The sequence below is a fragment of the Podarcis tiliguerta genome, assembly GCF_965153285.1.
Source record: "Podarcis tiliguerta genome assembly, chromosome: 3".
NCBI classification, from domain to species: domain Eukaryota; kingdom Metazoa; phylum Chordata; class Lepidosauria; order Squamata; family Lacertidae; genus Podarcis; species Podarcis tiliguerta.
The window spans coordinates 69025515-69042330 of NC_139536.1; the positions used below are offsets into that span (position 1 = coordinate 69025515).

Here is a 16816-nt window from a genome sequence, read left to right on the forward strand (position 1 = left end):
GGAAAAATGAAACATTTTTCAAATTCAGAAATAAGTCTGCTCTAAATGTAAATATGCTTGAAAATATTTTATGGTTAACAGAAACTCTTTCAGTGCATCCAAGTGTTTACATGTACACAATGAGGGCTTCCATATCCTCCCTTCTAGCCCCTAGTCCACACACAAAAAGAGCTCTTCAAATGGCTGTTTTTGAAGCTTCTCTGAGCTGAGAAAGCCTGTCATGCATGCACAAATTTATCATCTCATCCTCTCGCTTAGGGCCTAAAATAGAGTATGTTGCTTAGTAATGTAGATATATAGTTTATGGGTGACTTGGGTCTAATTATGAGCAGTAAAGAAGAAAAGCGTTCAGTCCAGAAGTTTGACTCCATTTTTCTTATATCTAGACTTGCAAAGTTTTTTTTTTTTTTTGTCATTGCAGGTCTATTTGCCATGTATTTTGCAAACCAAGAAGAGGTACGTTGGTTACATGTATGAATCACTGGAACAGAAGGACGCAGTATTTGATGCAAAAGGCATAGAAACTGTAAGAAGAGATTCTTGCCCTGCTGTTTCCAAGGTAAAGTGGCACAGGCATTTTATTGTGTTCAGAAGTTCTTTTTAGTACAGTATCAGTTCCACATATTAGGGGGGAAACTCCAATGGTGAGAGTTAAGGGATTCAGAATGGGAATGTTTAAAATGCCTTCGGTGTTTCAAATCACTATGAAATCTCTTTTAATACACTTTTTTCAGATGCTTGAGTGTTCTATCAAGTTGTTGTTTGAAACACGTGATATAAGTTATATCAAGCAGTATGTGCAAAATCAGTGCATGAAATTATTAGAAGGGAAGGCCAGCATGCAAGATTTCATATTTGCAAAGGAGTACAGAGGAAGTTCTACATACAAACCTGGAGCCTGTGTACCAGCTCTAGAAATCACAAGGTAATAAGGATAAATAATGAATGGCACTGTGAGATCATTTTAGTTTATATTAAATCATTCTCGTTATGGGAGTTCAAAGATGTGTTAAATACCTGCTACAGAAATTTATACTTCTAAGAATATCAGGATTTTATTACGTTAAAATATAAAATATGGATCAGTGGAAGCTCCTTAGCTGCAATCCCTGCATTGCAGGGGTTTGGACTATATGGCCCTTGGGGTCACTTCCAGTGTGACAATTCTGTAGATAGATATATTTTCCATCAGCCAGGTCCTAAATACATCCACAGCTTGTTCTGCACTCTTCCTTCAGAGGGAAAAGTCTGGAATAGTGGTTCTGTCAGAGGCTCCAGACTTTGGGCAACTTTGAAGGGGGGACTAAGAGCCCCAAAGTAGTAGAGGGGTGCTAAGCGCGGAACAGACAGACAATTCAGGTAGGGGGGTCCTGTTTGTGAGGCTGGGGGGTTTCCCTCAAAGTATGAGAAGTGCTTCTGGCTGACCCAGCCTCCCATATAACCAAATATAGCAGAATACAGTATAGTGCAAATTTAGCACTTGTTTGCAAACAGATTTTTTTTCTGGAAGCAAATAACATGTAAATGAGCCCTAAACCTCTTCCGTTTCTGGAAGTGGCTTTATGTCATGTTAAAGCACAAATACAAAGCGGAAATTAACAGTCTGGGAAATGTAGGGGGAAATGAATAAAACCATTGTGAACGCAGCCTCAGCCCTAAGGTGCAGTGGTGAGTATAAATATGTCCTCACTTTCTAGAATTATTCTGTGGTTGCATAAGGTGCTGTTTCATTTCTCCTTTGTGTTTAATGTTGCTGTGCTAACTGGCCATATGGATAGGAAAGTTGTAAGAATATATGGAGATTATTAATGGGAGTTGAAACAGGTACATAGATCTGGCTCTCTCATTTGTGGGCCATATATTTTGAGATTATTTTATTTGTCCCAACAGAAGGATGCTTGCCTATGATCGGCGGTCTGAGCCACGAGTAGGTGAAAGGGTGCCCTACGTCATTGTGTATGGCATGCCGGGGTTGCCTCTCATACAGTTGGTTAGGCGGCCGATTGAGGTTCTACAGGATCCAAACCTGCGTCTGAATGCCACTTACTACATCACCAAACAAATTCTTCCTCCGCTGGCTAGAATCTTATCACTTATTGGCATAGATGTTTTCAGCTGGTATCATGAATTACCAAGGGTAAGTAGGTGAAATAGTAAATTCTGGATATGGCTACAGCTGGAATGGAGTTTTTATAGATAAGTACAGTGGTACCTTGGGTTAAGAACTTAATTCGTTCTGGAGGTCCGTCCTTAACCTGAAACTGTTCTTAACCTGAGCTACCACTTTAGCTAATGGGGCCTCCCGCTGCCGCTGCGCGGATTCTGTTCTCATCCTGAAGCAAAGTTTTTAACCCGAGGTACTATTTCTGGGTTAGCGGAGTCTGTAACTTGAAGTGCCTGTAACCCAAGGTACCACTGTAGTTTAAAACAGTTAGTACTTCTTCTGGTTACTGAATTGGCTCTCCAACTATCAGTGTTATTCAACCAAATGGAGAGGGTAGAGGGTATTCCTACCAATGTGAGCCGGTGGCTGCTGTGGGAGGGAAGGTCCAGTTACCTGATGAATCACTAACAGGTTTGGGACAGGTTAACAAATAGATTTTCCTTCCAACCCCCTATCACTTGATGCAAGACTTACTAGGAAGAGGGTTGTAGGAAGACTACCCATAGTAATAGCAATGCACAATAAAGAAAGAATAAAGCAAAACACACACCTACAGGTTATGTATATGCAAAGGAGTTTGCTTGCTATAGACCCAAACCTCAGATTGTTCATACCTCTGGTTCCCACCTGGAATTAGTTGGCCAAATGGGAAATAAGGTATCTAAGGTGGATTTCCACAACACATTAATAGGGCTGGCTTTCATCCATCCTGATATGAACAACCTTGTGTGTGGGCAGCCTCTCAAGAATGGTTTCACTTACAGCATGTGGAGCGGATCTCAAAATGGCTGTTCAGCTCCACCTAGTGGTAATAGGAAAAATCTCAGCTCCAACAGTTTAGAATGGACTTGTTGATATGTTTTGATACGTCTTTGGGAACGTAGGATGCCAAGACCCAGCAAACTTTAATTTGAGAAGGTGTAAATTTGATCAACGTATGTTGGCAAAAATAGTTATTACTCATATGTATCAAATATTTTTAAACCCTGTAGATCCAGAAAGCTGCTACCACATCCCACAGCGAGCAGGAAAGCCGAAAAGGGACAATTTCCCAGTATTTCACCACTCTACACTGTCCTGTGTGTGATGAATTGACTCAGCATGGCATCTGCAGTAAATGTAGGAGCCAACCACAGCATGTGGTAGTGATTCTTAATCAAGAAATTCGAGAGCTGGAACGTAAGCACGAACACCTAGCCAAGGTAGGGGAAATCATCTTTTATTTTGCTTCTAATAAACTTGAACCTAAAATGAAACTTTTCTGAGGTGGAGAAAACAGCACCTTTTGTTTTTTAATAGTTAAGTACCGTATTTTTCGCCCTATTGGACGCACCAGCCCATAGGACGCACCTAGTTTTCAGGGGGGGAAATCAAGGAAAAAATATGATTTCCCCCCCGTAGCTCTGGGAGCAGCGGACAGGCTGCACGCAGCCTGTGCGCTACTCCAAGACCTTCTCCCTGCTTTTGCGGGAGGTGGCGGAATTCCCCCACCTCCCGCAAAAGCCCACAGGAGCCGTGCTCGACTCCTAGGGGCTTTTCGACCAGGAGGGAGAAGGGACTGAAACGGCCAGTCAGTCCCTTCTCCCTCCTGGGGAAAAGCCCCCAAGAGCGGTGCGCTCTTTAAAGGCTGCGTGGCTCCTACGGGCTTTTCTACGAGGTGGGGGAATTCTCCCACCTCGTATAAAAGCCAGCAGAAGCCGCGCAGCCCCTTTAAAGAGCGCGCGGCTTTTGCCTGCCTTTGCGGGAGGTGGGCGAATTCCCCCATCTCCGGCAAAAGCCCACAGGAGGGAGAAGGGACGGACTCGGTCAGTCAGTCCCTTCTCCCTCCTCGGGGAAAAGCACCCGAGAGCGGCGCGCTCTTTAAAGGCTGCGTGGCTCCTACGGGCTTTTCTACGAGGTGGGGGAATTCCCCCACCTCCTAGAAAAGCCAGCAGAAGCCGCGGAGCCCCTTTAAAGAGCGCACGGCTTTTGCCTGCTTTTAGGGAGGTGGGGGAAGTCCCCCATCTCCCGCAAAAGCCCACAGGAGAGTAGCGGGATGGTGTCGTGCGCCTCCCCACTGCCCCCCATCCTCTGGGGCTGGCGAAGGGGGAAGCGCTGCTTTTCCCCCCCGCCAGCCTCGAAGCCGGGTTGGGGAGTAGCGGGAAGGCGTCGCGCGCCATCCTGCTGCCCCCCATCCTCTGGGGCTGGCGAAGGGGGAAGCGATGCTTTCCCCCCCCCCCCCGCCAGCTTCAAAGCGGGGTCAGAGAGTAGCGGGAAGGCGTCGCGCGCCTTCCTGCTGCCCCCCATCCTCTGGGGCTGGCGATGGGGGAAGCGCTGCTTTCCCCACCGCCAGCCTCAAAGAGCAGACTCTCCTGGCTCCAGCGGAAGCAACGCGAAGCCTCCGGAGCGCAGGCTTTGGAGGCTTCGCGTTGCTATCGCTGAACCCAAGGAGCCTGCATCCGCCCCATAAGACGCACACACATTTCCCCTTCATTTTTGGAGGGGGAAAAGTGCGTCTTATAGGGCGAAAAATACGGTATAACATGTTCCCTAATAAGCAAAATAACGAACTTTCACAAAAGGTATTCCAAAGGCATGAAAAAGTGCTATCAGAGAAACTGGCAGGATAATGAATGACCTTTTAATACAAAATTATGTTGGATTCCCCGATATTTTGCACAAGAACCCCATCATAAAGATCTTCATTTTATGTGACGGATTCTGTTTGCTTTGTACAGAAATTAAATCTGACTGAATTTGGTTGTAAACAGGTTTATTAAGCCACTCTTATCAAAGGATCATCATCCAGTTTCCATTTTGAAACTCCTAGAATTTCTGCAATTAAGTGTATATTCCCCACTGTTCTGTTAATTTCAATATATTATTTAATATTACCAAGAAGTACCAGGATTTAATGGAACTGTAGTCTCATAAAATTTTTCAGTGTATTTATGTCCAATATACCTTAATCCCACATATATTGCCGAAATCAATCTTATCTGCAATGCAGCTCTTGCCATTTATAAATCTCTTACTTTGCCAGATGCATGATACTAAAATGTTGAGTCTGCTAGAATTTTTGTTAGAATTTTTGTTAAAATATTGTTCATTATTTATGCTTACTTTTTTCCTTTGAGTGAATGCGTTCTGAAGTGGAATGTGAGCTCCCTCCTGCAATGCAGGAAAAGGCTGTTTTCCAATATGGGGATCCAACCTGTAGCGTGGGCATCGCTGCTGTGTTTTTATGGGGTTGGTTGATTCTGGCCTTTCCGTCCCCCTCTCTTGAAAGCCCATTCATTTCCTACAACCCTCCTCACGTTGTTTTTAGTGTTGGTCCCATCTCACCTGTCTTCCTCCAAGTAAATGTTGTAGCCAAGATTATTATACTTATGTGAATTTTACACTACTCCATTTTACGTACCTCTAGATATGCAAGAATTGTACAGGCTGCTTGGAGCGACAGATACCTTGTGTTTCACTGAATTGTCCGGTACTTTACAAGGTCTCAAGAGTGAGCAGAGAATTATCCAAGGCACCGTATCTTCGCCAGCTACTTGATCAATTTTAGATTGCCTATAATAGCAGGATTGCAGGTGCTATTTTTTTTAATAATGTTTACCATTCTAAAACTATCATGCATGGTCCTTCAATTTCATCTTGTCTAGAATTTTCATTCATTGTTGACCTACTCTGAGAAATAATAAATGTTTGTCCTAAGTAAATTGAAAAACACTTGTTAATCTATTAATAACTGACTTTTTACAATGTCAATTTTCCTCATTCTTCTGCCTTTGTAACATACTGTTTTATAATGCAGATGTTGAAATAGCTGTGTTAACATCCTGTAAATCCATTTCAATATAAAAACCTTTTCCCAATGGGCTTCTGAAGTACTGAAAATCTTTGGGGAAATGTCATTGTGTTTTATTGAATTGTCAGTATCAGGATGTTACTTATAGATATCTCATCCACTTTATAATTTTGACTGCAGAATATTTTGTAAATAGACTTTTTTACTTTTCAAACAACTGAGTAAAAATAATGTGCAATGAATTTTATACGGACAATTTCAAAATCAGTTGGAGTATTTCTCCTAAGTTTTGCTTGATTCCAAGTAGCTTTGTTGTTTTGACCAGACTGTGCAAACAGTAGCGTGTAGCATTTTTGAAACATTTTCTAAAAATCACTGTCTTGCTTTAGCTATTAATTGGGGCATTGTGAAGAACTGTGCAAAGACATTTTTGTTACAAACCTGTGGGACTGTTGCAATACTTTAAATAAGAAATTTTATTCCATTTTTGCTTTTGTATAGACATTTCTATTGCTTCTAAATATGCTTAATATTTCATGATGTACTGTACAGTTAAATCTTATTTGCCATCATCTTGAGAAAATGTGTATTTAGAATATTTGTATAACTATAAAATTAAAAGGAATTATGTGGTCAGTGCATTTTTTAATTGAAAATCATTTTGTTTTAAAAATTAATGGAAACCATAGTAAAATAAAATAAATGTATGTGCATTTTTAAACTTCAATGTAGCTGTAGTGCTTTTATTTAACAATAATGGCCAATGAGTTCCAAAATGACATTCCCTAAAAACTGAAGCTAGTGTTGAAACCATAATTTTTCTTGAGAAACCCACCTTTAGTCACAATTTAGTATAACAATCCCCCAAATAAGAAATTCTCATAGGATAAAGCAAGCTTTAAAGAAAAAGAATACTGTTAAATGACCTGTTTACACAATCGCTTACCTTACTAAATTTTTCATGGCTTTGTCTAATGTGTGAACCTGGCACTCTTTTTCATAGTTCCTTTGGCCACCCCACAAGCAGGAGCACCTGGAAAACATACCAAACTATGGAGAGAGAGAAGCAATGGTTTGACTGAAACAACTCAGGATTTATTTGTAGTTTCTTAAATCATGGCTTAGTTACATGCAAAGGCGATCATTAGGGAAACAATGAATGTACTCTCTTTACTCATGGACTTGATTATTGGATTCCCTAAGAAATGGTGGTCAAGGCTCACTTTAGTAAATAAATAATTTTTATTCAAGAAAATATCACACTTCCCAATACCCCTGTAAACACAAGCAATTAACTCCCTAGCTGCATTTACATTACAAAATTACCTTACCAATAGACACACACTTGAGAAAAACTAATCATCATACCCAAATAAGAGCTATAACATTTAAGGCAAATGTAGCATTGATGTGAGTTAAAACAAGTTGTCAAAATGTCTATTTCATAATGCCATTTCATACAGAACAATCACAAATATACCAAGAATAACATTTGCATTGTAGGAAAGGACCCGATTCCTCAAGTAAATACTGAGTTTGGAGTTACAGCATTTACAATACTTAGAACCCCAAGCAAGAGCAAGAATCCTTAATACGACCTTGTAATACCCAACACCCACAACTCAGCACAAATTCTTGAAGAACATAAGCTATTACCTTGCTGTTGATTTGATTTTACCCAACAATCGGAAGCTATTTTCATCAATGAAAAGGCTACCACACAACCACATGGCTTCAGTTTCAAAGAAACTTTGAAACTGTAATTCAGCAACAGCAGCTTTTCATAGTGCATGGAAAACCTGTTCTTGTTATGGCAATGAGGTGCACCATTCAAAATGAGGGGGGGAACAATCCCCTGGGCATATTCAATCCTTTATTCATGCCTAAAGTAGTATTTTGGATCCTAGTTCTTACAGGCAACTATAAGCTGGATATACACACTTCAGGCAGTTCAAACGGTTAAGAAATTTACTAATGAGATTCAGTTAATGGAAACACAATTAACTCTGGCTTTTACATGTGTAATATTTCTAATTGTGAAACAGTGTACAAATTCAGTCTAATCCGCAATTTATTGCATATTAATGCTTAGTTTTTAAAAGACCGACATCTTCACTTATTCAGCTTTTAATATTAAAAATCATCCCATTGAGGTAGCATCATTGTCTACAGCCAAAATGCTAGCTTTCCCAAGTTCCAGTCCACAATTCCTCTATTTCACCATGAACAAACCACATACCACAGAATCTTGCCATTTAATTGTACAGTCATAAATAAAACCTTTCCAATTATACAGCAGTTACAAAAGAGCATTTCTTAGGTATGGACAGTCTGTACACTAATAAATTGAGAAATTATGCCTGGATTGGAGTGGGGGAAGAAAGCACAACCTGTGCTCTTCTAGTAGTGCTTGCAATGTTGTGTTCTTTAAACCACATTCTGCATGTTCTAGAAAGAACACCTCTACCAAGTGGCATTATTGAGGGTAAGGATCTGGATGAAGTGCCATTACAGATTACAGCATTTCCCTTCTACAGTAACCTAGCAAATTGCTGTTGCCATGTGCTTTTCAGTAAAATAAAATAAAATGATATGACTTGTAAGTTCTGCTAGTGGAAATAGGGTGGCTAGGGCTTACTCATACATAAAGGGAAATAGATGTGCCTGGGTTTTAGCTTGCTCCCAGAGAAAGTACAGGCAACGATCAATTTAGGATTGTCTGAACGACACACAATCACCCACATGGCCCTGAACCTAAAGTAGCCCCAAAACATAAAGATGCCACAAAAAGGGGTGGGATGGGAGCAGAACAGGCTTACGCATGCTCCATCAATGTGCACGGAAGTCCGGAACATAACCTCCACACAAATTAAAAACTGCCTGTACCAATAATGTAAGTACTAAAGAATTAAATATTTTCATAATGTGATACTTCTGCTTTTCAAAAATCAGATACAACTATTCAAAACCCGCAAAACAACTTTTTCACTTTTTAAAAAATATATTTGTTATTAGAGTAAATCTTGGCATCAACATCTTAGGAACACAAGCGACAACTATTTACAGAATGAGGACTACCCCTGGTGCCCTCGCAAGGTACCTCGTTAAGTATCACACCATGGTTCAAATGAAATGCAACCCCCTTTGGTCAAAGCTTGCTTACAATGTTCAGTATAGAAATCAGATATGAATCAAGACAGTCGTGATTATTTTACTACGCTTCCCAGATGTAAGCTCAGCATCTGACTAAAGAACCACTAGAATATGGATTTATGAAAACCTGGCTTTTGTTTGCTTTTTCTACTACCATCACATCCCTTTTTGGTACCTGCAAATACACATTTATACCAAAAACCAACTTTAACTGGGATTTAACCAAGCTTCTTACCACTTTAATGAAGTGTTTGGTGAACCTCTTGTTCTTAAAGCAAGAGAGGCTTAGTCATTCTTACTAGAATTCTTATGTTTTGGGGAGCCGACAGTAAGCCGAGGAGAAGAATTAAAAATGTTTCTTGAAGAAGGGTGACCAGAGGTGGCAGGTGTCAATTCCCCTTCGATCGTCTTGGATGTTTCTATGACAGAGTTCCTCATAGTGTCATTCATCTCAATTACTTCAAAGTCTACTTCATTCCATTCTCTGCCGTCGTCGTCGTCCTCATCCTCAAGATGAGAATGGGACAATAAGGCTTCCTGGAGCTCACCATCCCCAGCATCCTTCAGTTTAGCATCGAAGGGTGATGTAGCTAATTTATACATCACGGGGAACAGCACTGATGTCATGGCTGCTGCTCCCAACGCAGAATACATGAGCACAGGGATAGTAGGAAAATGTCCTTGAAGGTAGCCAACCACTGCAGGAATACACATTTCCCCCAGAGCTGCACCCATTACAAATAATGCTGCAGATTTCCCATGGATGGTTGTATACTGCTCAATCCAGGAAATGCCGCTAGGGAAGATAGTCGCCATGGATGCTCCATATACTGCAGAGCCAAGCCACAGAGAGACTGGGTATGTACTGAACAGTGCCAGGAATAGGCATGACAGAGTGGAGCCTATGATACTCAGAAGGATCATAGTTCCAGGGTAAGAGCAAGCAGCAAAACAGATTGCCAGTCCCCTGCAAGCTGCAAACGATCCCCAAAAGAGGGAATTCAACCCAGCTGCTTCATGTTCCTTCATGGCAGCGAAGGTTTTTGCATAAGTAAAAATGTAAGAACCATAAGTGACCTCTGCCCCTACATACCAGAAAAAGAACACAGAGAGGAGACATATGACGGCACGGTGGTATTTAGCAACCTGGTATTTCTGTGTGGAACCCTTTGTCCTGTCGCGGACGGGACTGCTCTTCAAACACAAAACAAGGAAAAACAATGCAACAAACAAAAGATAACTGCCTATAACAACATAAGACCACATAAAGTTCAAGCTTAAATGCAGTTTCAGGACTGGTGTAGCAGCAGGAAGAGAATTCACGGCAGACTGATTGTCAACATTACCACCCAACAGAACCGGAGAACCAACAGCGGAGCCACCGAGCGCCATCTTGGCCAGGATGGGAGCCACAAAAGCACCCAGAGCAAAACTGAAGTGTAAGGCCTGCATATGCGGACCGGCTTCTTCTCCCCATGTGTCCAAGGCAAGAACATTGCCACCTGTGGGGTAAAGAAAATATATAGGGTATAGTTTCCATATTCAGACTGGTTTCTTGGAACTACACATCATCATTCAAGAGCAACCTCACTCCACCTGCTGAGAACTCTGAAGGCTCCCTCATCAACAGGCACAGGTAACTAGAAGGGATTACAGCCAAACGAAAGAAAAGGGGGAGCTGTGGCTAGTTAGCCTGCTTTCAATTCCCAGTGTACTTTCCCAGGGTGGGAACCTCCAGTTGCTGCTTGACTTAAATCCCCATCAGCCACAGTCATTAGGGCCAATATTCAGAGAAGATGAGAACTAGCACCCAGCAGCACCTGAAGAGCCACAAGGAGCCCCCCTACTCACGAGTTGAGGGGGGAAGAAATGATGAAAAGCAGATAGACTAGCAGCTTCTCCATCCCAAGTCTTCCTGAAAGCCCTCTTCTCACACTCTCAATCCATATTCAGTGTGTGAAAAGCTTGTACCTGCTGAATCCCACCCTGCTGATGGGCCCTGTGCACATTCAACTGTAAACACGCAGGGCCTGAACAAATAATTAGGGCAATTAGGATAACCCTGCTTCCCCAATCACACATGCAAAGCCCTACATCATACTTTCACTCAGTGATCACAGGTGAGGGGGAGGTTCAGGGGGACGACAACTGGCAGCTGTATGCAGGTCATGCCAGTTGGTGAATGAACACCTCCCCCAATTGATTAAGCACAGAGGAGGAGAGCATAAGAGGTAAGACAGAAAGGAGTTCCTTCAAAATTCTCAACAGGCAGAACCCAGGTTCTCTCAAGTGACAAGCACTATTTGCAATAATATGTTTAGTATCTTAATTAAATGGAATCCATCTGCTCACCAGTATGCAGAATGAGGTCAATTTAACAGAGCATATTCAATGTCAACTATAAAGCTTCACAATTATTTCAATAACTAAGTGAACATTCCCATAAAATTCTAATTGTTCTCGAACGGTTCCTGCTGAAAACACAGTTTTGATAATATTATGAATAAATAGCAGGAGGTGTTCAACGGCCTCTATTCACAGAAACACAGAAAGTTTCCTCTAGCTTGACAGTGACACTTCAAAGGTCAAAGGTTTGCTTACTGATAAGAATTTATATCCCATACTCTCGTAAAATACCAGGGCGGGCGGTGTACAGCAATATAAAAAAATTTAAATCAATCATTAAAATGACTGCCTTAAGAAATTGTTGAACAAGTGCACAGACCTGCCAGCATAAAAAACAACAACCCTGATGTCTTGACAGTCTTCTTTCTTCCTTGGCTCCAAGTGCTACTGAGGACTAAACTTCTTTTTCAAAGGAAAGCACTATGTTTGCAACCGAAAGATGCAGATACATTACTAGGCAAGATATCACACCTGCTTGACCCTCTTACCAGCATTACACCATAGAAACAACCCATCATCGAAGACAACAAGATTACCTGCCAGAGATGCATTTTATGACCCTCACTGCTCTACCAATATCATCTTCCATTTCTCCTTCAGCGCCTTTTCTTGGCTCCAGAGCTCTAGTGGCTTCCGCCAGCATTGTGGCATTCACTTGCCGTCTCCCATTCACTGCTCCCCACTCCTATTTTCATCCTTCCTCTGGAACTGCTGCTCCCTCACTCAGAAATCATTTATCTTTCACAATCCTTTCTTCTCTTAAACCCTCCAGCAACCTGCACTCACCAAAGTCTGACACACTACCACCTGCATTGACACTGCTGCTGCCCTCTCCTTCAGTGGTCTCTCCTTCAGGTGCTCACCTCTTTCCTGCGGCTGCATTAGCATTGACCTTCTCCCTGCTGATCACAGTGCCTGACCACAACCACACCCATCTCACTGTTTTTCAACCTCCAAAATCCATACTTCTGTATGATACGGTTCTCCATTACCACTCCATTCCGCTTCCCTTTATCACTCCTTGATCCTTCTCAATAATCATTTCAGATCAAAATCCTTGGCTCACCTTCTTCCTATTTGACAATATTCCCATCCATCTCCTTTAATACACATGACAACCGAAATGCTTTTTCTGTGCAGCCTGAGCAGGAGCAGCGAATGATGTTATAGTTAATTGTTGTAGCTTGTCTTCACTTACCCTACCCCACTGCCCTGCTCACAGTTGTGAAGAATATTCCTACATTATGAATGGTCTGTATTAAGAAAAAGTCAGAATAGGCCAATATATATGTGAACTGTCCCTGGATCAAGTGGCTTTTCTTCTTTAAGTTCTCAAAGTATTATTAACCTAGCTCAAGGCTGTCAACTGAACTACCCAGATGTTTAACTGAGAATCAATCAGTCAGTCCATCATTTGAAAATAAAACCTTAGAGTAGTCTTGCCCAAAAATGGCAACTAGACATTCTGTTTTGGTGACTGCAATCTTGGTTTAAGAAGCCCTTTGGCTCCTAGCTTATATATCTGAGTTTCTAACACCGCCTCTGCTGTGTTTCTTTGACCTTCACCTTTGAATTAACTGCACCATTCACTGCCTTGGATACTCTCTTGATCTTCAATAGAAACTGTTGTCTCTAAACTCTTTGCTGCCTCATCTGTTTGATCATCACCATAGCTTCTTCAACACTGTGCATACTCCATCTTCCCCCGCATGGTATCTCTTACCCCTTCCATGACCACTAAAGCAGTAGTTTTCTTCAAAGTGAGCATCTCTCTTCACTTTCGTGTTATTTCTGCTTCAGTTCAAGACCGTCTCAACAGATGACTTGATTGTGCTGCTCTCCCGAAAAACACTTTTGCTCTTTTTATCCCTACACCTCTTCTATCCAGAATCACACACAGTCAATCAACCCTGAAGATTATCAAAGGCACCTTCTGCCATATCAACCTCCCATTGCTCTAAGATCTTCTGCCAATGGCCTTCTCTGATTGCCACCACCAGAAGGCAGCAACTTCGAGACGGAGTGTTTTCAGGTGTGGTGCTCCAGTTATAAAATGCTCTTCACAAAGAAGCCGGCTTAGCATCAGCATTAGTTGGTTTCCTGGTCTTTTTAAGCATTGCTGAGTGCTCTGTTAACTGCTGTTTACCTTTTTACTGTAGATTTTTATATACTGTACTATATTTCTTTATATTGATATTTTTGATTTAAAACTTGTAAGCCATTTTAAATTAAGAGATTCAACATAATCCCAACTGAATCATTCCAAACAGGATGAATATCATGAAACAAGTGTTGTGGTTTTATTACCTGTATCAAGGACTCCCATTGCAAACCCAATGACAGACATCATGAATGTTAACAGAAGTGCTTTATTGCACCAGGGGATGACATAAAGACCCAGAGCTGTACCCAGCATAGAAAATCCTATAAGGGAGAAATAATTAAACACACCATTTCATACTGCACTTTTTAAAAGCTACAATTTATAATAATTTCATATCTAAGTTTATTCTGGAATTTTTTAATTCCAGGAAAATATTTAAATTAGATTTAAGTAATAAACATAAGACATTAGTCACACAAAATACCCTGTATGCTAGTTTTACATTCAGACATCAAAAGCATGCATGAGGTATAATCTTAAACATGTCTCCATAGACATATACTTGTCTACTCAGTGTCTGTTTCTCCCAGGTAAGTGGGAATAGTACTAAAGTCTTAAGACTCCAAAGGGTTGATTGCATATTGAAGCAGCAATCTAAAAAAAAGTTATTAACATGCAAGGAAGCTACCCATAAAGCTGAATTCCATTGAATTCTCACTGCTGAAGAGTCAAGCCATTTTAAAAAAAACTGAATGACTTGCTTCAACGGTGCAAAGAAAGTATCAAACAGCCTGGGGAATGGGCTGTGGGAGCGAGAGAAACTTAATCCACTCCATTTCCCCTCAGGTTGGACTGCATGAACAGCTTGTGACATACGTATTTGTGCCCTTACATTTCTGACTATGCAATTGCCCATCCAACTTTTGTGAATCAGGGCAATGATATAAAAATCAGTATTATTCCCTGTGTACTTACCCAAGAGAAGTTGGGCATTCATGCAATCAAAAAGTATACCACCAATCAGAGAACCACCAAAGTACCCCGATGAACGGCCCACAAAAATATAAGAAATTTGACTGACATTTTTGTTCACATTTGCAGCCAGGTCTTCAAATGTGGGCCCTAGGATAGCAATGGCCATACCCTGGAAATAAATAAATATCAATGTGAAGTGCAAATCAAACATACTTTCTGTTATTAATAAACTTGACATAAAAAATAAGTCAGTATGTGACAACCACTCCTTGCAATCCTAAGCACACTTATCCAGAAGTAAGAGCAACTGATATTAGTGGGATAATGGGAGATTATTACTCGCAATTCAAATTTTTAAAGAAGTATCTTATCCACAGAATACAAATACTTATTCTCCCATTAAATTTTTTTTAGGAATAAGATCAAAAGCAGTTTTAAGATCAATTAAATGCTCATGAAACCATCCCAAACAGCTATATTGTGAACTAACTGTGGTTTCCAGATAATCGTCAAAAGCAGCAAGTACATTGTGATTATTTCAGTGCAAGAGTAGTTTAAGAAAGAAACTACATGCTAGACATATAACCTCACCTTCAATAGGTTGAACACCATGTCTGAGACAGAAGAATCACCTACCAACAGCACCTCCATTTTGCTGAGATTGATCTTAAATTTATTAATCCATTACCAAGCCCAAACAACAATTTAGCACTTCCACTCTCCCACCTTAACCACAAAAACAGCAGAGCAACATCAGCATATGCATTGGCGACACCTGACTCAAAATCCTCAGAAACCACTAGGTGGTTTCATGCAATAGGCAACAATATCTTCATCCTTTGACCCTACAAATATACTTCTCCTTTTTACATGGATTTTTCTGCTGGTGCTGCTGCTGGTCTGAGCTATTTAATTTATATGGTTAAAAATATATATTGCAAGCTATCTTAAGGCTATCCTGGCAAAAGGCAGGATCTAAACCTAACAAACTGAGGGCTTCTATTTTGGGAGTGCAGCTGCACTACACAGGAGTGGATAATTCACCATAATATCCTTCAGCATCCTAGAGCCTTCCAGGTGTTTTGGGCCACAACCACCTGCAAATCTTTGCTTGGCTGCAGTGAATGAGAACTCTAATCCACATCCCTGGGAAGGCCACGCTAACGCTCTGTATTTCAAGTACCGTACTTGAGGAGAACAGTGCACTAACTCAATTAATAATAATAATAATTCAATTAAAGAAAAGGTATCTGTTTGTTTCTTGGAGAAGTCCGAGGGAAGATAGGCGCCCCGCAAATCCCTCCATCCTTCAGCTCGCTCGCTCGCTCTCACACACACGTGTACTTGTTTTTACGCATCTACTGGCGGTGACGCCACATTTCTGCCCGTGTCAAGGACCGGAACGTGCCGAGTCCCGTCCTGAAGTTCCTTCGGCTCCTCCGTGGTCTGAGGGCCTCCGGCAGCATTGCGAGGGAATTGCGAGGGCGCCTCGAACGGACAACCGGGCAGGGGGGGAGAGAGAAGAAACCCTGGAAACTTTGAGTGACACACGCCCACCCCCCGAAACGCTGAGTGACAGCAACGTGCGCGCGCTTACCAGGCCCAGGAAAGCGGCGCACAGAGCCGCCGAAGTGCACCATTTCAGCGCCCGCCGCGGAGCCGCCGCCACAGCCGCTTCCCGCTTTGCGGCGCTGTCGCCGCCTCCAGCCCGGCTTCTTCGGCCGCCCTCGGCCACCACGACCAGCGGCTGGAGGGCGAGCCGCGCAGCAGAGCCCCCCAGTGGCTCCTCCGAAGGCGCCCCTCCTGCCGCTGCCATCGACTCACTCTCTGCCTCGCGGCGGCTGCCACCTCCTCCTCCTCCGCCTTCATCCTCCTCCTCCAGACGAGCGAAGCGAACCTGCTTCTTCCTCTCGGCACCGCCCGCCATCCCTACAGCCGGGAGCCGCTACGGCAAGCGCCGGGCCACGTGACCCCGCGACGCACACGTGGCTTCCGCACGTTGCGCGGCGAAGGCCGGAGGACCAGGCGGCACCTCCTCTCTGTTAAAAACTACAACTCCCAGAATGCCCCGGGAAGTAGGCCCTCCTCAGCTGTATGCCCGCTCGTTCCTGTTTATTTCCGCGAATGCCGTTCAAGTGCTCGCATTGGCTAGCGTCGCTCAAATGTGCTTTTCGAGCTTCCCTGTTAGGTCGCCCGCTTTACGGAAGCGGTTTCCCGCCAGGTG

The 16816-nt window shown here is 42.4% G+C and overlaps 2 protein-coding genes across 2 annotated transcripts in view; one reads left to right on the forward strand and one right to left on the reverse strand.

Annotated features, from left to right (window-relative positions):
* The window catches only part of REV3L (REV3 like, DNA directed polymerase zeta catalytic subunit), a 60109-nt gene extending 53428 nt beyond the window's left edge, over positions 1-6681 (forward strand). The window contains exons 28-32 of the mRNA XM_083433662.1: positions 422-559; positions 735-925; positions 1891-2137; positions 3157-3366; positions 5571-6681. Of these exons, the coding sequence (XP_083289788.1) occupies positions 422-559; positions 735-925; positions 1891-2137; positions 3157-3366; positions 5571-5711 (927 nt within the window). The 3' untranslated portion in view covers positions 5712-6681. The remainder of the gene's footprint in view (positions 1-421; positions 560-734; positions 926-1890; positions 2138-3156; positions 3367-5570) is intronic.
* A 496-nt stretch (positions 6682-7177) lies between these two features.
* MFSD4B (major facilitator superfamily domain containing 4B) lies at positions 7178-16669 on the reverse strand. Its single transcript, XM_083433669.1, has 4 exons — positions 16190-16669; positions 14593-14761; positions 13821-13937; positions 7178-10609 (listed from the first exon to the last, which is right to left on the reverse strand). The coding sequence occupies exons 1-4, from the start codon at positions 16517-16519 to the stop codon at positions 9393-9395; spliced, it is 1833 nt and encodes a 610-aa protein (XP_083289795.1). The 5' UTR covers positions 16520-16669; the 3' UTR covers positions 7178-9392.
* Positions 16670-16816: the final 147 nt, after the last annotated feature.

Excerpts from the sequence above, each read along its gene's own strand:
- MFSD4B (XM_083433669.1), bottom strand. The coding sequence starts at position 16,519 with ATGGCGGGCGGTGCCGAGAGGAAGAAGCAGGTTCGCTTCGCTCGTCTG. Across the intron at positions 13,938-14,592 it reads GAATGCCCAACTTCTCTTGG|GATTTTCTATGCTGGGTACA; the intron begins GTAAGTACACAG and ends TCTCCCTTATAG. Across the intron at positions 10,610-13,820 it reads AATGGGAGTCCTTGATACAG|GTGGCAATGTTCTTGCCTTG; the intron begins GTAATAAAACCA and ends TTTACCCCACAG.